The 21,286-nt window shown below is 48.2% G+C and overlaps 1 protein-coding gene across 2 annotated transcripts in view; it reads left to right on the top strand.

The window, feature by feature from the left end:
• The window catches only part of Rufy1 (RUN and FYVE domain containing 1), a 59,941-nt gene that overhangs the window by 30,303 nt on the left and 8,352 nt on the right, over positions 1-21,286 (top strand). For both annotated transcript variants that reach the window (XM_059270460.1, XM_059270461.1), the window contains exons 6-14: positions 2,055-2,116; positions 3,845-3,910; positions 5,779-5,848; positions 9,083-9,184; positions 10,444-10,560; positions 11,388-11,555; positions 16,439-16,536; positions 18,591-18,710; positions 19,312-19,441. In XM_059270460.1, the coding sequence (XP_059126443.1) occupies positions 2,055-2,116; positions 3,845-3,910; positions 5,779-5,848; positions 9,083-9,184; positions 10,444-10,560; positions 11,388-11,555; positions 16,439-16,536; positions 18,591-18,710; positions 19,312-19,441 (933 nt within the window). The remainder of the gene's footprint in view (positions 1-2,054; positions 2,117-3,844; positions 3,911-5,778; positions 5,849-9,082; positions 9,185-10,443; positions 10,561-11,387; positions 11,556-16,438; positions 16,537-18,590; positions 18,711-19,311; positions 19,442-21,286) is intronic.

Genomic DNA, 21,286 nt, shown 5'->3' with positions numbered 1-21,286 from the left:
GCAGAAGAAAGGTGGATTTTTGTAAGTGCCAGGCAAGCCTGATCTAGTGAGTTTGGGGCCAGCAAGGTAGTGAGACCCTTCTCAAAAAAAGGTGAGCCCGCAGCCTGCTCTCAAGAGCCTCACTGGCTTCTGAGCACCTCTTTCTAATCCTTAGGCTGAAGCCTGTATAACATACCTTTAATAAAATAGTCAGCTCTGCTCAAAGACTCAAACAGAAGACACCCAGAGTCAACCTGGGGCCTCTGAATGCATATACACGAACGTGCACACACCACAGACAACAGCTTACACACATCCAAAAAAAAAAAAAATTAATAAAAATAAAAGTCCTGTTTTAAGCTGGGCATAGTAGCACATACTTGGAAGCCAGGTACTTGGGGGACCAGGGCAGGAGGGTTGCAAGATTGAGGACAGGCTGGACCATTTAGTGAGACTTCGGTCTCCAAAAATGTAGAGATAGATCAGTAGATAGATAAAGAGATAGACAGACAGATGGATATCTCTAGGAAAGGTAAATGTATATACTGTTTTATTTTAGCTTTCTAATTTACTTTGTGATTTTATTAGAAGTGGACTTTGAACTCTAGCCGATGTCTTGTTTGGTTGGCACCTGACTTAAACAGAACAGTTAATGTGTGACTTTCCCATAACAGTACTGCTGCTGTGTTCCTAAAATAAGGCCTACTTGGTTATTGTGTCATTTCCTGTACCCCCAAATCATGTGTTTCTGCTTAACACGTGAAACTGTTCTGAGTTTCCCGTGGGCCTTTGCCTCCTCCAGGGATTATGTTCCCTCATAGGTTGAACTAGGAGACAGTCACCCTCCTGTTCTCTAATACACTTCAGTAGAACACAAAGTTGGCTCTTTACTTGTTGGTTTTCTTCTTTGAAAGTTTGTATTCCCTTAAAAAAATCGTGTGTGTGTGTTCCTAAATACATAAGTACAACCTGCTCAGTCTGTAGAAAGTTACTTGTATGTGTGTTTTAAGGGCTGATCACTTAGTGTTAGATAACCAACTGGTATGCTCTTCCCTGAGGAAGACTTTCTCCAGATCTCAGTGTTCCTTGGTTGCCTGCAGTTCTTTGTGTAGGCTGAAGCCTCCTGGGCTTCCCCCTCTTCACACCCCCATGCTCATTAGCATGTCTATTACTGCTGTCCTTGCTCGGCTCATGTTTAGGCAGTCATGTTGATGAGACTTCATAAGGAGTGCTCCAGACATTCTGAGGAGACACAACCTCACAGCAAACTCCCTGCTTCTCTGACTCTTTTTTTTGTCTTGTTTTGTTTTTTTGTTTTTTTGAGACAGGGTTTCTCTGTGTAGCTTTGCACCTTTCCTGGATCTCGCTCTGTAGACCAGGCTGGCCTCGAACTCACAAAGATCTGCCTGGCTCTGCCTCCCGAGTGCTGGGATTAAAGGCGTGCGCCACCACTGTCCGGCTTTCTCTGACTCTTAAAATCCTTCTATCCCCTCTTTCACAATGATCCCTGAGCCTTAGGGTGGGAGTTGTATTACAGATGTGTCCATTGGGACTGGGCTCCACAACTCTACATTTTGATTGGTTGTGGTTTTTTGTAATGGTCTCCAGTTGTTGCAAAGAAAAGTTTTCTTTAATGAGGGTAAGGACTACACTTATCTGTGGGTATAAGGATAAATATTTAGAATGTAGTTCAATATTAATGCTGGTTTAGTAAAGTGGTGGCTGTAGGTTCCTCTTAAAAATCCATGACTTCACTAGCTCTGGCAGAGACAGGCAGATCTCTGTGAGTTCGAGGACAGCCTAGTGTACAGAGTGAGTTCCAGGACAGGCTCCAAAGTTACACAGAGAAACCCTCCTGTCTCAAAACCCGCCCCCCCAAAAAAAAGAGATAAAAGTATAAAAGTATTTTGTACCCCAAAACCTTTGTCCTTTGTTGCTTTATAAATAATACCATGATCCTCCTTTGGATGCAGGTACAGTAGTGGAGTGATCGTGCTGAATTTCAAGGCTTACAAGGTTTGTGGGAAGGAGGGCTGCCATGTCTTATCTAAGCCTGTGGCCTTTATTTCTCTCAGGTTGGCGTGATTGACTTTTCCCTCTATCTGAAGGATGTCCAGGATCTTGACAGCGGCAGAGAGTGAGTACAGTGCTGCTTGTAGCTCTTCACCGGCCGGCAAGACGGTGGCTTGGTCTTGCTCTGCAATTTTAGCTTTGTTGAGTTAGTTTAGTTACAAGAGGTGAATCTCATGGCATCCTCATTGTTTCAGGAGTTGAGCTCGGAATAGAGCATGCATGTGAAAGTTCCTTTTCATACCACCTCCTCTGCCCATTCCAGCCTAGTCTCACTCCTCTCCCCATAGGAAGCTGCTGTGGTCACTTCCTTCCAAACGTGTGCGTGCGTGTGCGCATGTGTGGCATGTGCGTGGATGCATATGCCACAGCGCACATGTAGGTCAGAGGACAACAGAGTTGGTTCTCTCTGTCTGCCCTTAGGTCCTCAGGTTTGCACAGCAAGTGCTCGACCCGCTGGACCATTTCATTAGTCCTTCAGTATTTATTTTATTGAATATCCAAAACATCTTGAGATTCTCTACCAGGAAGGAGTTAAAAGAATCATGGGCCATCTGTAGTGGACACACCATTGTGTGTTATGCAGATGTGAAGAGAGAATCAGAGCTTCTTGCAGAGTGGACTTTGAGATTTTTCCCGAAAGATGATGGGTGGGAAAAGTAGGATGCCAAGGAATATATGTATTCCTTTTCTATAAGCCAAAAGTTCAGTATATACACATGATATGTATACTACATTTATGTTAGCTAGAGTGATGGTTATATACCCAGAGAAGCTCACTCAAGCCGTTACTGTGGGTTCCCTGGGAGAGCTGTGTAAAGGGAAGAACATGTAAAAGAAGGAAAAAAATAGCAACTGAAAAACAAACCAGCACCTGTGGCATGAAACGGTGAACTACACATGTAACTTTATGTGGACTACATGTGTAAATGTATGTGACTACATATGTCAGTGTGTGTGAACTACATATGTAACGTGTGTTTAAAGAGGTCACAGGAAGCAGTGAGATGGTTCAGTGGGTAAAGGTGCCTGCTGCCAACCCTGACAACCTGGGTTCAATCCCTGGGACCCAGAGGGTGAGTGAACTGACAAGTTGTCCTCCGACCTACACGTGCGTGCGCACACACAAACACACAGATGTGATTTAAAGAAAGGGCCTGGAGAGATGGCTCCATGGTTAAGAACGCTTGCTGTTCTTGTACACAACCCACATCAGGTGGCTCACACTGCTTGTAACTCCAGCCGCGGGAGATCTGACACTCTCTTCTGGCTCCCGTGGGTACTTGCATATGGTGCATATACTGACAAACAGGAAAACACATAATTTTTAAATGATTGGAATTTTTTAAAAAAGGAATCAGTCAGTCAGAGGGAAAGCTTGACTGCCAAATGGTGAAGACTTTTTGACTCGAACTTCCCTGGCCTGTAGGTTGCTCTGCCGTGTTCTGCAAAGTCTGTTTCCTTCAGAGTATATCCCCTTCTTTCAGGAAAGTGAAACTGAGTTCTCTGCCATTTCTGGAGCCATTGCATGTGGCAGGCAGGCGTGTTCACGATGCACAAATGCCCCTGGCTTTCTGTGCCCTGCAGAAGCCCAGGCAGTCTATCTGCAGACCTGCTGTCAGGGTGGCCTATCCTCAGGCCTTGCTGCTGGGTCAGGCCGGCCCTGCTCTGTTTACTCATAGGTAGCTCTGACTGCCTCTTGGTTTCTGCAAAGTCTTCAGAAGGGTGGGGAACCGTTAGAAGCGGTCTGACATGAACTTAAGAAGTTGTTATCTTTGTGTACTCTTTTCACAAGGCATGAAAGAATTACCGATGTCCTCGATCAGAAAAACTACGTGGAAGAACTTAATCGGCACTTAAGGTAAGGCTCGCTCCTCCTCAGTGCCAGTTTTACTCTGTCTCCATACCGGAGAGCTTTGCAGGAGACCCACCGTTTTAACTGTCATAGCTACATTTTGTCCAAACTGAGAGGCCAGTTGTAATCACCCAAGCCACATTCATGTGTCCAGCCTGGAAGAGGACGCCTTCCTGATAAACAGCTTTGGGGGGCTCTTTGGCTTTGTTTGTGCTGTTATACAGCATCGAGAGGTAAATACGCAGAGCATGCAGCCTCTGCCCCTACCCCACAGCCTTAGGGAAAGAAACAAATACTATGAAAATGGAAGGAAGGGCTAGAGAGAGAGCTCAGCAGTTAGGAAGTCATATTGCTCTCATAGTTCTGTTCCAGTACCCTCCTCAGTCAGCTCTCCACTGCCTACAACTCCAATTCCAGAGGGAGCTGGCAGCTCTGACCTCCATTGGTACCTGCACACATGTGCACAGAGTGTGTGTGTGTGTGAAGTAGGGTCTGAATATGTAGTCCTGGTTGGCCTGGAGCCTGGAACACACAAAGATCCACCAGCCTCTGCCTCTCCAGTGCTGAGATTAAAGGTGTGAGTCACTATGCCCAGTTTAAAATAGAGATGCCCAAAAGAAAAAAAAAAAAAACGAGGTTCCATCCCCATCACACACACACACACACACAAACACACAAACACACAAAAAAAAAAAGTTGGGTGAGAGAAGGAGCCATTCATATATGTATTTAAGTTCTTTAACATAAATGCTTATGTTTGATGATCTGCAAAGTAGATTAACAGAATGACCGACTACTTCCGATTATGGGGAGAATTAAGTGAGTTGATGCATTTCAAATGCTCACAGCAAAGACAGCGTGGCATGCAGAGCAGAAGCTGAGTTCCTGCTCTCAGTCCAGCGGCTTACTGCTGTCATCACACCTGCTGTTGTCCTGTTGGCGGGTTCTTTACATTTTTCACGGAATAAGAGTAACTTACAATGTTGTAGAAGTGGCTGAAGCAATGGCCCAGTGGTTAAGAGCACTTGGTGCTCTTGCAAAGGCCCTGAGTTCCATCCTCAGCACCACGTGGGTGGATCACAACCATCCGTAACTCCAGTACCAGGAGCTCTGATACCCTCTACTGGCCTTCTTAGCTACCAGGCACACATTCAAGCAAAGCACATTTACATAAAATAAATATTTAAAAAAACAAACAAATAAGGGACTGGAGAGATGGCTCAGAGGTTAAGAGCACTGGCTGCTCTTCTAGAGGACCTGGGTTCAATTCCCAGCAACCACATGGTGCTCACAGCCATCTCTAGTGGGATCTGATGCCTTCTTCTGGCATAAAGGCATCCATGCAGATAGAGCATTCATACATTAACAGGGTCTATGGTGGCGGGGGAGGGGGGGGTCCAGCTATCACCAAATATTCCTTGATTTTTGACTTCTCCAGAAGGATTCCTTGATCCTTGTAGGTATAGCTTTATCATATACAGCTGAATCTCTATTTTATATTCCTGCAGCCCATAGCAATACATAAAGTAAATAAATCTTAAACAAACAAACAAACAAACAGGGTTTCTCTATATAGCCCTGGATGTCATGAAACTCACTCTGTAGACCAGGCTGGCCTTGAACTCACAGAGATCCATCTGCCTCTGCCTCCTGAGTGCTGGGATTAAAAGTGTGCACACCACGGCCCGGCTGACAGTAGTTTTGGTTGTTGTTATTTCAGTATCCACACACACTGAGTTCCTACTTCAGATTCTGAGCAGCCCTGCGCCTTCCCTTTCATGCAGAAAGTCAGGACTCTGCCTTCTCCTTCACCACTTAGGAAAACAGTCCACGGACTGAAGTTTAGGCTGACCCAGTGTGTTTATTCTCTACAGCTGCACAGTTGGGGATCTTCAAACCAAGATAGATGGCTTGGAAAAGACGAACTCAAAGCTTCAAGAAGAGGTTTGTAACTTTTGCTTAAACAAAATAGCATGACCCAAGGTTAAAAGAAGTGGTACATGTCAGCCTGGTGGCAGGAGGCCTGTCATCCCAGCTACTTAGGAGGATTGCAAGTTCAAAGCCTGCCTGGGCTAGAGAGTGAGTTCAGAACCAGCCTGAACAACTTAAGGAGACCCTGTCTCAGAAAGTAAAGAGGACTCCATGGTAGAATGTTGTCTAGTATAGACAAGGCCCTAGGTTCAGTACGTAGTACAAGAAAAAGCATAGCGAGAAAGAGATGGGATGGTTGGTACATCTGACCAGAGCGTCCTACTGGGAGGAAGAGGAGCCAGCCTCAGGTGGAGCTGGGCTACACGGAAGACAGAGCATTTACCTTCCACTGTGAAGGGTTCCCGGGGAGACACGGAAGCTGGTCCTGAGGCAGTTTCCGGCGGCCTGTTTTATCACCTCTGGTTAGAGCACCATCGGGTGGACGTGAGATGGTAGTTTTCTTTTCTACCCACCTTTGCTATAGGATCACAGGCTTCCCTGCTGCCCCAGAGAGCATGGAAGAGGCACCCCAGCCCACTTTTCTGTTTTGGCCTGTAGCGAGCACAGATCCAGTCTCCCCACAGCATGGTCTTTCTCTGCTTTCTCACTAGGAAGAGAGAGAATGAGAGGACAGGAAGAAGGAGGGCTGAGGCCGAGGAAGAAGGCTTGCTGCCCGCTGCCCGGCAGTCTCCCTGGTGGACACATCTTGTCTCCTGTTAGCAGGAGGGGGGTTGCTCAGCCTTGAGACTTTCCACAGGTAGTAGGAAGGAGGAGAGCTTTGAGAAGGGGCTTAAAAAGGGTCACCCCACAGCACAGAGGCAGGGTGCAGGGGCCAGGAGGGTCTCTGAGTGAAGGACCTGCTAAGGCTCACTGTGGGCTGACTGCTGTCCTGAGGGGCTCCCAGGGGAGAGGCTCCGGATTGTGTGAGTTGAAGGAGATACAAAGATAGTTTTCCCAGGGCAGTGTCATGGGAGAAGCCACTGCAGTTAGCCTGGGGACTCACACATACCTTGCTTGGGAGGCAGGCCTGGGAGTTTCTGTGGAGGCAGGCGGTAGGTCTTTAAGCCTTGTCTTAATGTCTCCAAGTAGGGTGATAGATCAATTTTATAATTTTGTTGTAGAGATTCAGTCAGTTTGCTGTGGTATAAATACCCATGAAGCAGCACTGGGGGAGGGGCTGGAGACGTGGTTGACTTTAGAAGAAAGTGCTGCTGTTCATTCAGGTGGCATGCTTCAACCGGAGGGCTGAGTGTAGTCTTGGAACTCGGTGGCTGGGTGTTTTCTTCAGCATGTAACAAGAGGGAGAAATGTCCTTTAGAGCCGGGCGGTGGTGGCGCACACCTTTAACCCAGCATTTGGGAGGCAGAAGCAAGCGAATCTCTAAGTTCGAGGCCAGCCTGGTCTACAGAGCAAGTTCCAGGACAGCCAAGGTTACACAGAGAAACTCTGTCTCAAAAAAACAAACAAAAAAGATGTCCTATAGAGAATCCCTCAGGAGGATCAGGGGATGGGAAGGAGCTGATGGCCATGGCATGCTTCTCCCTTTTGACAACTAACACCTTCAGAGCCTTGGAGGTCTTCCTTAGGCACTGCTGTTATTTAGAAAGGTCAGCCCGGGGTCTGTGGAGGACTCTAAAGGATTTTAGAGGACAGTTCAGTGCCTCAAGATCCCTCCGCTGAGGAAAAGTGGACAGATGACTCCCTTCTTGCTCCTCCTCCGGTCTCCCTCCTCTTCCGCAAGCTGGAGCCTGGAGCTGGAATAGGGAGGGGTCTGGCTTCTGCGTTGTCCCACCCCCTTCGCCTCCTGTGATAGCCGCTTGCTAGACACATTCATGAACAAATCCAGCTTTCCTTCCCTGAAGCCAAGATGACACATTTCAGGAGGAGGGCCTGTTTCTGATGATTGAAGTTCGAGTCTTTCCTCCAAAATCTTTAATTTCCCTTGACAATAAAACATATTTCTGCTTATCAAGAAACTAAAAATGGGAATCAGGGAGATGGCTCAGTAGTAAAATACTTGCTCCACAAGCATGAGGAACTGATTCGGTATCTCCAGCACTGAGTCAAAGCCAGGCAGGACCGCATGCGTCTGTAACCACCATGCTGGGAAGCAGAGATCCTGGGGCTTGCTGAGCCAGCAAGCCTAGCCAAAACAGTACACTCGAGGTTCACTGAGAGACCCTGCCTCAACAAAAAGAAAAAAAAAAAAAAAGGTGGAGCAATGGAGAGGACCCCACTGTCAACTTCTGGTATTCACATGTGCGTGTACAGGCAAGCGTAAGTGCACAAACACACACACACCAGCAAGTGGGGCTGCGTGTGGTAGCACACAGCATTAATCCCAGTACTCGGAGGCAGAGGCAGGCAGATCTCTGTGAGTTCCAGGGCAGCCGATAGCTACACAGTGAGACCCTGTCTCAAAAAACAAAAACACCCCTAAGAAAAATGATGAATCAAACCAAACCAGTCCACCATCCCTGTGCCTGCCGTTAGCATAAATAGCCTTTATTTTACAAATTTTTAGCCTACTGATTTTTTTTTTTTGATTACAGATGAGAGCATACCATATAAACTTTCCCTCTTTTGGTATAAGTATGTTCTCAAGTCATTAAAAGCTATCCTAACCGCCAAGTAGTAGTGGCACATGCCTTTAATCAGGAGGCAGAGTCAGGTAGATCTCTGTAAGTTCGAGGACAGCCTAGTCTACAGAGCCAGTTCCAGGACAGCCAGAGCTACACAGAGAAATCTTGTCTTAGAAGGGGGGGGGGGGACACCACTATTTGTTTGAATAACAAACTAAATGTTTGAATAACAGATTTCTGTTTGTTGCTCCTGTAATAGTGTATATCTGAACTCTAATTTTTTTCCCATACATGCTCACATGTGTTTGTGTGTGTGTGTGTGTGTGTGTGTGTGTGTGTGTGTGTGTGTGTATACATAAATTATCACTCGCATGAAGCATCAAATAACTGATTTTGCAATGTGAGGGAAGAAATTGGAGATGGTACAGAAAGCTGGGAGTATGCAACAGAGGGTTTACTTCATAGGTGTCTTTGTAAGTTCGAACCATGCATTTCCTATTCAAAGCAAGGAAGTAAAATATCAAACAATAAGATGCATTGTTCGATCTAAGTAAATGTCAGCTCTTAATTTGGACAGCAAGATTAATTTTGATGTTAAAACATGTAAGAAATCTTTCTTAATCAGCTTTCAGCTGCAACAGACCGAATTTGTTCCCTGCAAGAGGAGCAGCAGCAGCTGAGAGAACAGAATGAATTAATTCGGGAAAGAAGCGAAAAGAGTGTGGAGGTGAGAGGGTGACCTGATGGCTGGGAAGTGTTCACACACACACACACACACACACACACACACACACACACACATCCATTGTTAGTCGCAAGCTGCATCATGGAGGAAAAGCTTCAGAATCCCCCTGAGTACTGAGTCTCTTGTATAAAATGGCGTCACAGTCACAGATAGCCCACACAGGTCCTTCAGGATGCTTTCAAGTGACCTGTGGAAACAGTGGCCGCCCTGGCTTGTCGAGGGAAGAAAGTCTGAGTCTATTCTGTGCAGAGGGTTTTCTTCACTATCCCCACTCCACGCTCAGTGAGGCCACTGGTGCTGAGCCTGCAGATAGCAAGGCCAGCTGTGAGCTAACTCTGTCCCAGTCCCAGAATGTACAAAGGTGTCTTGTTTGACATCAGTACCTCTTGCTGCTGTCCCCACCCGTGTCACTCACAGGCCACCTAGATCACTAAGACTCCCGAAACTCCCAGCCTTTGCACTCCGGGTTCCAGGTGTTAGTTTAACTTCGGCTCAGTGCGGAGTGGGCTGTCATCGGTCCCTGCTTCCATGACTGGACATGCCCTCCTCCTCCCAAACTCCCTCAGTGCTTGTTCTTCCTTCACAGCAGATGCTTCTGCAGATGCTCTGCCTCACCTGGTGGCCCAGTGGTAGAGATCAGGGCTGAGTCACCCCAGGCCCCGGCACTAGGTAAAGATGGCCAACAAACACTGTGTGGTGGATCAAATAAGAGTCTTTCCCAGCAGGAAAGAAAATTAACTAAAACATTACACAGCCTACCTTGTTATAAAAATCTAGTGGGTTATCCACACACCTGTGATCCCAGCACTCGGGAGGCAGAAGCAGGAGGATCACAAGTTCAAGTCCTGTCCAAGGTACATAGCGAGATCCTGTTACACAGCCATACGCAGATCTATTGGCCTGCTGTCATTCATATTCATATATATTGTATGTATACATGTGTGTACACACACAAACACCTGGCTCAAGATTCATCATGTTTAAAAGGTAGAAAATTAAGCCAGGTAATGGTGGTGCCCACCCAGGAGGCAGAGGCAGGAGGATCTTGTGAGTTCAAGGCCATCCTGGTTACAGAGTGAGTTCCAGGACAGCCAAACATACACAAGAAAACCCCGTCTCGGGGGGAAAAAAATAGAAAATTATCCTTTTGTTGTTGTTGTTTGGGTTGTGACATTTTGAAATGTATAGTGGCTAGTTCACTTTCCAAGAGTGAGTCATTCTTGGGTTTCTTGTGCGATCAGATAACAAAACAGGACACCAAAGTTGAGCTGGAGACTTACAAGCAGACCCGGCAGGGCCTGGACGAAATGTACAGTGATGTGTGGAAGCAGCTGAAGGAGGAGAAGAAAGTCCGACTGGTAAGTGGGACCCAGTGCCCTTAGAAAGAGTCTGCCCTCCCCTCTACACACATGCTTACACTTGCTGGCACTCACAGAAAGCCAGGAATTGTCCTCTTTAACTCATCTTTACACTGCAGTTCTGTATCATCGTCATTTGTGTTTGTTGTCATGGTGTGAATCTTTTCTAAGTGGTTATGAGACCAGTCTGTCCCCTCAGTCACAGGCTCTGTGACTCACTTCAGTCTGTGCACTGGCAGCCACGGTTCCTCTCCAAACCTAGTTCTCCTGTGTGCTTTCTCGTCCTGGCTTCCTGGAATAAATGTGGGGCACTGTGCCCTGAGGTACCCAGGACATAAGAACCATTTCAGAACGGTGGCCCCTGTGCCGTGGTAAAGTCCGAAGTACTCAGAACCAGCAGTCTTACCGTCAGGTCTCCTCGGAGACAAGCCTGGCGTTCCTGCAGACTCGAGGTTCTGTTTTCCGTTTGGGGGCGACCTGTCTTCAGAACCTGGGCTCATGTTGCCAAGTCAGTGTTCTGTTGACTTGATACAGAGCCATTGTGGTGGTACTGTACTCCCAGTAACTCGGGAGCTGAGGCAGGAGGATTATAAGTTAAAGGCCAGCCTAGGTTACTAAGAGGAGGGAAGAAGAGAGGGGAGAAAGAAGAGGGAAGGTGGGAGAGACAGAGGGGAGAAGTCAGGAAGGAAGCGGAAGCAGGGAGGAGAGGATGCTGTAAGTAATCCCACCAGACCTTTCTCCGTCCTGCAAGCCTGCCCTGTGCAGTGACTCCCGTGTCAGTTAAATAGGATGCTGCCTCAGTGCTCTCCTCGTCCGTGTCTTTGAAGGAACTAGAAAAGGAGCTGGAGTTACAGATCGGAATGAAGACGGAGATGGAAATCGCCATGAAGCTGCTGGAGAAGGACACCCATGAGAAGCAGGACACACTTGTCGCCCTCCGCCAGCAGCTGGAGGAAGTCAAAGCAATCAACTTACAGATGTTTCACAAAGTCCAGGTGAGAACTGCCCTCATGTCTACACCAGCGCCCTCCGGTGCTGTGTCCGCTCCTGCAGAGGATGCGGCAAGCCTGACCCTCAGCCCCGTGTTATTGCAGTGTTTGCGTTTTTTTGCTTGAGACGGGGTCTCAGCTCTGGTTGGCCTGGAACTCACTACATAGACCAGGCTAACCTCAGACTCAGAGCTCCGCCTGTCTCTGCCTTCTGAATGCTGGGATTGAAGGTGTGTACTGCCATACCTGCTGCGTAGATTTATTTTAAATGTTTAGTTTATGTGTGTACATTTATGGCTTTGTGAATGTATACACACGTGTGTGCAAGTACCTGAGGAGGCCAGACACGTCAGATTCCTACAGCATATGTGAGCTTCCCAGTGTGGGTGCCAGGACTTCTTGTCAAACCACATCTGTTTTAAGTTTTTACGGTTTTTTTCAGGTTTTGGCCCATATAGAGATATAATAGTGTGTGTTAGGGAAACTGCTCTAATAATCTACTAGAATGCCTTTGAAGCATGGAAGTATATCTGTAACACCGTAAGCCTCGCAGCAGGCTTGCTCTTGGTGGTCACTCGGAGACCCAGGCGGAGGGGCTGCAGCTTTGCAGGGCACTAGTCCTCCCTCTGCTTGGGAAGAGGAAAAGGAACCATCTAGAGCCAGCCAAACACTTCTTGTCTCAAAGTGAGAAGGAGGTTGTACACATTGCCTCCAGTCAGCTCCATGGGGAAGGGCTGATCATCGTAGCTGCAGGGCCCTGGGAACTCCATCTTTTCTGGGCTGCAGCCATATAAAAGAGAATATTTGTTGGTGGGCACATAATTGTCTGTCTATAGTTAGCTTCAAGATTTCTGCTGGGAAGTTCCATCCAGACCGTGCATCCTCCTCAAAGGCCACAGCCCCTGGCTGATGGGCAGTAATTCTCCAGCAGTCCACATGACCTATGAGCTAGAAGCCAACTGTCTGTCTCACATTGGCCCATCACAGCCTGTGATGCTGGGGTAGAAAAATGAAGAATACCACTTGGAAAAGAAATACACACTGTCTGAGTAGGAACCGCCAAGACCACAGCCCCCAACAGTGGGCTTTGTTTCTGCCTTCTACAAGGACTTTTATGTCACCCAAGGGCCACGACCATCCTTGGCCACATTCTGAGGGAGTGTGGGGAGTAAGTCGTTCTAGAAGATGAACAGCTTTGGTGGCCAGCCTCTTGCTGGCGTCAGCTTGCAGCCTGGCATCTGCGGTAGGAACCATAGTCATAAGTCTTTTTCATAGCAGATTCTTGGCTGTTGGCAGTCTGTCACCTCTGTCACAGGCTCTGGTCTCTTTATTTCTCTCCCATGTGTTTATCAGGGACCCAGGTTCAGTGCATTCACTTCTGCCTCTTGCTCACTGCTTTGCATGGTTGTGTCAGGGTCTGAGTCTGGGTGTGTGTCTTGTCTCTCTGTTTTATTAATGACAGATCATCCAAAATCCTAGACTTACATGAAGGAGACTTGGGTCTGATTTTCACTAAGTGGGGCTACCTGCATGCTAGGCAAGTGCTTTACCTCTGATCCATACCTCCAGCCTGCATGAGCTGATTGACAGGGCCTTTATGGCCCAGTGTTTAGTCTTTTGTTTTGTTTTATTCTGTTGTTTTTTGAGACAGGGTCTCACTATGTATACGTGGCTGTCCTGGAACTCACTATGTAGACCAGGCTTGCCTCTGCCTTCCAAGTGCTGGGATTACAGGTATGTGCCACCATGCCCAGCCTAGTGTTTAGTCTTACATGCTAAGTGGTCCAGAGCAGTTGGCTCCTCCAGGCCCTTCCTCTGGACTCTTGCTGTGCATCTCTGCAAACTAGCAGCTTTGGCCCAGACTCTCATCTTCCAGAACCTTGCCCAAGCAGTAAGGACCACTGACAGCTGCCAGCGTTCCGATTCTCCCCAGCCACCTCTCCTGGGGAGGTGGCAGAGTGGGCACTAACTGTCTCCCTAGTTTGGGTGACTGAGTTAGTTTACTGACTGCTCTGCACGGCTGTTAGGTGAGGACCACCAGCCTCCCAGCTTGTCACATCAGCTCTGACAGGGTCAAACCCTTCTGTGCAGCCTTTGCTTGGAGAGAGAGCAGCACTCCTGTGTCGACCCTCTTGTCTGTCCACATGTCCACCTCTCCACTGATTAAAACGTGCCAACAGAGAAACAGGCTGGAGGTAACCTTGGGACTTCCGCTGGGGTGAGGAGAGTGGGTAGTCTTGTGGCGTGCATTTCACCTGTGGCATCTGCACCAGCTCTGCAGGGTGCTAGCAAGACTTAAACTGAACTGCAGAATACCCAGGGGGCATCAAGGTTCAGACATGGGAGCCACCCACACACTGGTGTCAGAAGTGTTAGTAATAAAGCAGTCACCCTCGCCTTTATTATGCTCCACCTTCTCTGCATTTCCTCTGTAGCTCATTCACTTTCTCTTCGTTCATAGTATTTTTTTTTTTTAATTTAGGGGTTTTATTGTTGTCGTTTTTGTTGGGATTTGTTTGTTTTTGAGACAGGGTCTCTCTTTGTAGCCCTAACTGCCCTGGAATTTGGCCAGGCTGGCTGCTTTTCTGCCTCCCAAGTGTTAGGGTTAAAGGCATGCACCACCACACCTGCTTTCATGGAATTTTATTTTATTTTATTAAGAAAAATTTTTCATTCATTTTACACACCAATCAAAGATTCCCCCTCTTCCCTCCTCCCATCCCCCCAGCCTCCCCCTCCCAACCCACTTCCCCCCACAAGAAGGCAAGGCCTCCCATGGTGAGACACATCCAGTAGAGGCAAGTCCAAGCCCTTCCCCTGTGCCTCAAGGCTGCACGAGGTGTCCCATCCTAGAGTGTCCTCATGTACCAGGGATGAATTCTGATCCTACCGCCAGGGGACCCCCCAAGCAGATCAAGCTACACACGTGTCTCACCATGCAGAGGAAATTAGCACAAGAGAGCTGAGGAATAGAGCACTTGCCTGGTATGCAGGAGGCCCTGGGTTCCATCCCCACCATTGCCAAAAAAAAGAAAGCTGGTGCATACCTGTGATCCATCACTTAATCCCAGCATTCCTGAGAATGGGACATGGGATCACAGACTGGTAAGGCCAGCTTAGGCCACATCGTAAGATCTTGTCTCAAACAGAGTGAGAGAGATGGAGAAAAAGAGAGAAAGGGGGGCTAGAGAGATGGCTCAGAGGTTAAGAGCACTGGCTGCTCTTCCAGAGGGCCTGAGTTCAATTCCTAGCAACCACATGGTGGCTCACAACCATCTGTAGTGAGATCTGGTGCCCTCTTCTGGCCTGCAGGTATACATGTAGACAGAATACTGTATTCATGATAAATAAATAAAACTTTAAAAAAAACAGAAAGAGAGAAAGGGTACCAGAGGGTACCGACAGCTCAGGGACAGAATGCTTGTCTAACATACATGCACGCGCGCGCGCACACACACACACACACACACACACACACAGGGAACCTGAGGGTACACGCAGCTCGGGGACAGAATGCTTGTCTAACGTACATGCACATGCGCACGCGCGCACGCACGCACACACAGAACCTGAGGGTACACGCAGCTCGGGGACAGAATACTTGTCTAACGTACATGCACATGCACACACACACACATACACACACAGGGAACCTGAGGGTACATGCAGCTCGGGGACAGAATGCTTGTCTAACGTACATGCACATGCGCACGCGCGCGCGCGCGCACATACACACACACACACACACACACACACACACACACACACACACACACACACGGAACCTGAGGGTACACGCAGCTCGGGGACAGAATACTTGTCTAACGTACATGCACATGCACACACACACACACACACACACACATACACACACACGGAACCTGAGGGTACACGCAGCTCGGGGACAGAATACTTGTCTAACGTACATGCACATGCACACACACACACACACACACATGCGCGCGCACACACACACACGGAACCTGAGGGTACCCGCAGCTCGGGGACAGAATGCTTATCTAATCGTCAGCACCAGCCAAAAAGAGAACAAACTGTGTCCCTCAAATCCTGGCAAAAGTATTTCATCCCCAGAGAAGCATGTCTCCCCATTGCAGCGTCTCGGAATCAGATGCCTCTTAGAGCTAGGGCATGTCGTGTTTCAGCTGCTTTTCTTCATGTGTAAGTTGTGATACAGCTTCATTTCACTGCAGTGAGTATCACGGTGCTGTGGTCTTCCAGGTCTGAGCATTGCATAGTTTCCGTTACTTTTTCTTTAAGTTGAACAGCACTTAGCATGCTGTTCTGTTTCATCAGTTTGTCCTGAGTGTAAGCTTCAGTCAGAGAGTGCAGTCTGTGTTCCTTAGGAACTCATCCCGACTTCCTTCTGCAACAGCCTCTCTGTAGCCTTTATCATACGGTGTATATCTTGTGACTACAGAGTGCTCCCTCCTGCTTGCTGGGCCTGGATACCTGTTCTGATTAAAATTGGGACAGGGTGAGTCTCACAGACAGGGCTGTGGGAACAGCCCTGCCTCTGACTGGCTCTTCTCTCTGAGCCTCCCTCTCAACAGTAAATTGAAGCTGACAATGCCTCCCTTGAGAACCCTTGAAGGGACACATGAACTGGCAAGTGTGCCCAGGCCAAGAGGATCCTCGGGAGCAGAGTGCACACTGAGTGCAGCAAGCAGACCCCAGTACCTGCCGCTTTGCTCTTCTGCCAGAGCTCGAGCCTTGACCTGGTCTGTCTTCCAGGGCTCTAGGGAAGAACAGCAATTAATGACATACTCTTGAGAGTGTTGCCAAGTCCGTATGAACAGTGAGGCCGGTTGTAATGCAGAGGTGTGGAGGAGGCCTGGGCAGCTTATGGTCCCCTCTCCTTGCTTTCATAGAATGCAGAGAACACTTTACAGCAGAAGAATGAAGCCATTGCATCCTTTGAAGGGAAAACCAACCAAGTGATGTCCAGCATGAAACAAATGGAAGAAAGGTAACCACTTCCCTGGTAGACAGGACATCTCTAGAAGGTTCTGGGCATGCTTGGACAGAAACAACCACAGAGTCTCACGGAGAAGTACAGACAAATTGGGTTGACTGTCCTTTCTTTGCCCACCCTCTGTCTAAGGAAAAGGCTGGGTGCACCAACCAGTCTGGCCTAAGCTCTGGTCAGTTAGTCTGGCTTTTGACCACTGCATCAGAATGTCCTGTCAGGCTTTGGAACTAGACAAAGAGTGGATTGTCACTGTCACATTCAAATATCAGCTCAGCAGTGGATCAGCATAGAATTTCAGGGGCTAGAGAGATGGCTCAGCACTTAAGAGCACTTACTGTTATTAGAGAGGACTCTAGTTCAGTTCACAGCACCCATATTGGATTGTTCACAATGACCTCTAACTCCAGCTCCACGAGATATAGTCTCTGCAGGCTCCAGCACACACACACACACACACACACACACACACACACACACACACACACACATAAAATTTAAAAAATGATAGCACCCCAAAGTAGATATACACAAATGTGGCTGCTTTTTGGGAAATGGGATGCTACTCCATAGAGCAAAGGCAGTCTTTTTTTTTAGAGGGAGGTTGTCTAAGACAGGATTTCTCTATGTAGCCCTGGCAGTCCTATAGACCTACCTGGCCTGGAACTCAGAGATTTACCTGCCTCTGCCTCTGAAGTGCTGGGATTAAAGGTATGCACCACCATTGCACAGAAAAGATGGTCTTTTCAGTAAATAGTATTGGAGCAATTGGTCTCCGTCTGCAAACCAGTGACTCTCAACCCACACCTCCAATATGACAGAACAGCTGGCTCAAAAGGCATCATAAATTTCAGTGAAAAACTAAAAAGTGTTTGGAAGGAAACAGAAAACTATAACTTTGGGGTAGGCGAAGAGATTTTTTATTTTTTAATGTATATGAGTGCTCTATCTGCATATTCAACTTAATGCCAGAAGAGGGCATCAGATCCCATTATAGATGGTTGTGAGCCACCATGTGGTTGCTGGGAATTGAACTCAGGACCTCTGGAAGAGCAACCCAAGCTCTTAACCACTGAACCATCTCTCCAGCCCCAAGATTTCTTTTTGAGGTAGCATAAAAGCATGACTATATCTTAGTTGATGTTTCATGTGCTGTGAAGAGACACCATGGCCACGGCAATCTTATTTAAAAAAACAAAAACAAAACATTTAACTGGGGCTGGCTTACAGGTTTAGAACTTTAGTCCATTATCATCATGGCAGGAAGCATGGTGGCATGCAGGCAGACATGGTGCTGGAGAAGGAGCCGAGCGTTCTACATCTGGATCAGTGGGCTGCAGGGGGAGCAAGATAGACACTGGGCCTGAATTGAGCGTTTGAAACCCCAAAAAGCCCACCCTCAATGATATACTTCCTCCAACAAGACCACTCCTCCTAATCCCTGTCAAGTAGCGCTATTCGCTAATGACCAAACATTCAAATATATGAGCCTCTAGGGACTATTTCTATTCAAACCACCACGAAAAACTTGGTGAATTAGACTGTATCAAAATTCTCAGTTTACTGGGCAAGGTGTCACACGCCTTTAATCCCAGCACTCTAGAGGCAGAGGCGGGAGGATCTGTGAGTTCAAGGCCAGCCTGGTCTGAGTTTCAGAATAGCCAGAGATACGCAAAGAAATCCTGTCTCAAAAAATAAAAAAATTTAAAAAAAAAGAAAGAAAGAAAGAAAGAAAGAAAGGAAAAGATGGAGCAGCATCCACCGTGTAAATGACCGTTTAGGTGACAAGCTATTCCATGGAGGTGTACACCTGTGTGTGGTACACACTGCAGCTGTGGTAGGAAGATCATGAGTTTGAAACCAGTTGAACTAGGTAGCAAGTTCTGTAGCCTAAGCTACAGAGCAAAACCCTATCTCAAAAAACCAAAAGAAAGGAGGGAGGGAGGGAGGGAGGGAGGAAGGAGACAAGCAGCTCAAGCCAAAAGTTTTTCAGTCTGAGAGGTGTGAGCCTTTCCTTACAAAGACCGAATGTGTCTGCTTGGCGTTGCTTCCAGGTTACAGCAGGCGGAAAGGGCCAGACAGGGGGCAGAGGAACGGAGCCACAAAGTACAGCAGGAGCTCAGCGGAAGGGTCAGTGCCCTGCAGCTACAGCTGTCCCAGCTGCGTGACCAATGGTAAGGAGCCGGGGCACCTGTGAGAGGTCAGCTGGACAGGACTAGGAAGTGGCTTCCTACCTTTCTTCTTGTCTCCAAGAAGAAAGAGTAGGAGATAGGCAGTCTCGCACCTGAGTTCACCCCTGCAAGGCAGGACAGCATGAGAGTGTGTGCCCTGCTTCACAAACAGGAACTGAGCAGGCAGGCTCCCGGGGCCAGCTGTGTCCCCAGCCTCCTCAGCTGGTGAAAGATGAGTCAGATCCAGCCAAGCTCACCCCTGACCTTGGTCACTCTATCCCACCTCCTTGGGATCTTCCTGTCTACTGAATGTGGGCTGTAAAAAGCCAGGCGGATACTGAACTGTGTTGCTGCTCTCTGGTCCTTGTAGTCCTCAGTGGTTTCCGCTCCTTGGTGTAAACAGCCAAGTGTGTACCTGGCAGCTCCTAATCTTTTGGGGGTACGGCTGACCCTACAGGAGGAGGCCTGGTTTCACTCCATGTAAGGGTTTTGATGTCCATGTGGCCATTCAGATGGTTCCCCCTATCTTGTATGGTAGATGGTGGGTCTTCCATGGAAATCTCCCACTGAAACTAACTCTAGTTCACTCTTGGGCAAACAACAGCTCAGGTCTAGAGAAAGAACTGAAATCAGAAAAAGAACAGAGGCAAGCTCTCCAGAGAGAATTACAGCGTGAGAAAGACACCTCCTGTCTGCTCCAGACAGAGCTGCAGCAAGTGGAAGGACTAAAGAAGGTAAGATGGCTGCCTGTGGGCAAAGCATCGCGTCTTCTCCAGAACCCGCTGCCAAGGCCAGTCTCTCCAGTGCCTCTGTGTGGGAGCCGAGTCTGGAGCACTGTTCCCGCCCTGTGCACAGGGCATCTATCCTAAGAGGAGATGGCAGAGGCGGGGGTAAGCCATGGAGTCAGCCACATGGGTCTGAGAGGGGGAACAGAAGGCATAGAGGAGCTGGAAAGAGCAGATAGAGAAGCAGAGGCCTGGGAGAGAGCCAGGCCAGCCACCCGTGTACCCTGGGGGAGGGGGGGTGCCCCTTACAGGTGGTCTTAAAACCAGCTACTGTGGCATGCTGGTGCTGGCCTCCTGTCTGAGGAAACTGTGAGGAACCAGTCAACATTTTCAGCAAAAGCCCGTGCACATGACTTCTCCCCAGAGGTTAGCTGGCCATTCTTCCCAAAGCTCAAGTCATCCCAGGAGACAGGCAGAACCAGACCCTATAATCATCCCATGCTCCAATTCCTTCTGACATCACTTCAGTTTTCTGGAGTCCCCAGTGTCACTCTCAGAATGTCCTGGATCCTGTGAGCAAGTGGGTGTTGCCCTAGTGACGTTCTTGTAGAAGCAGATCTCTCAGGAGAGTCAGCTGACAGCAGCATGCTGGACTGATTTCCTGGATACCTCCATGCACCCTAACATCAGGCTCCCAGACCTACTGACCCCAGGGCAACAAAGCCAAATGTGCGCTCCCCTCCACACAGCCTTGTGGACTAGGCAGCTGTCAGAGTAGTAATGGGTGCCCTGTGCAGCGTGGGCCAGAGGCTCTGCACTGCTCTTCGAAAGAGCTTCAAGGGAAGGAAGGGGCACAAGAGCCAGGCCAGTCTCAGAGAGCGGAGGGGAGGACACTGGACCTGAACATACCCACCTCAAAATACTTGAGTCCGCATTTGAATTCTACACACTATAGCAAGCTTTTTCGTTGGCTGCCAGCTCACAAATAATGACACAGAAACTTATTATTAATTATGAAAGCTTGGCCTTTAGCTTATAACTTAAATTAACCCATTTCTATTCATCTACGCTCTGCCAATTTGATTGCCCCTCTTCCGTCCCACACCTCCTGTCTCCTCCCTGTGTCTGGCTGGCGACTCAGCCTGTCTTCTTCCCAGAGTCCTCTCTGTCCCCGGAAGTCCTGCCTAGCTATTGGCCATTCAGCTCTTTATTAAACCAATCAGAAGACGCCTTGGCAAAGACATATCCTCACAGTGTAGGCAAATATTCCACAACAGCATACCACACAGCAGGCTTGGGGATGCCATCAGTAAAGGGGGCAGAGACACAGTTCCTCACTGTCACTCACAGCAGCCTAGGGGGTTCCCATCATCTTGTTGTTTGAGACAGGGTCTTACTGTGTTGCTCTGGCTGGCCAGAAACTTTATATAGAGAGCAGACCAACCTTGAGCTCACAGAGCCTGCCTCTGCCTCCCAGATACTGGGATTAAAGGGGTGTGCCGCCATGCCCAGCCCTTTCATCTTTTAGAGACCTTGACCTTGACAAATCCAGGGTTTGGTGAAGAAAAGAATTCCAGGACCAGCCAGTACAAAACAGTTGGAGGGTTTTTTGTTTGTTTGTTTTGTTTTGTTTTGTTTTGTTTTTTCAAGACAGGGTTTCTCTGTGTAGCTTTGCGCCTTTCCTGGAACTCACTCTGTAGCCCAGGCGGGCCTCAAACTCACAGAGTTCTGCCTGCCTCTGCCTCCCTAGTGCTGGGATTAGCAGTTGGAGTTTTATTAAAGGTCTTTTGGGAATACTTTATTAAATGTATTTATTTTGTGTGTGTATACATGCGTGTGCACGTGTGGAAGTTA

The sequence above is a fragment of the Peromyscus eremicus genome, chromosome 8a, assembly GCF_949786415.1.
Source record: "Peromyscus eremicus chromosome 8a, PerEre_H2_v1, whole genome shotgun sequence".
Classification (NCBI taxonomy): domain Eukaryota; kingdom Metazoa; phylum Chordata; class Mammalia; order Rodentia; family Cricetidae; genus Peromyscus; species Peromyscus eremicus.
The sequence above is the reverse complement of the archived record's forward strand: the minus strand, read 5'-3'. Positions and strand labels throughout refer to the sequence as shown.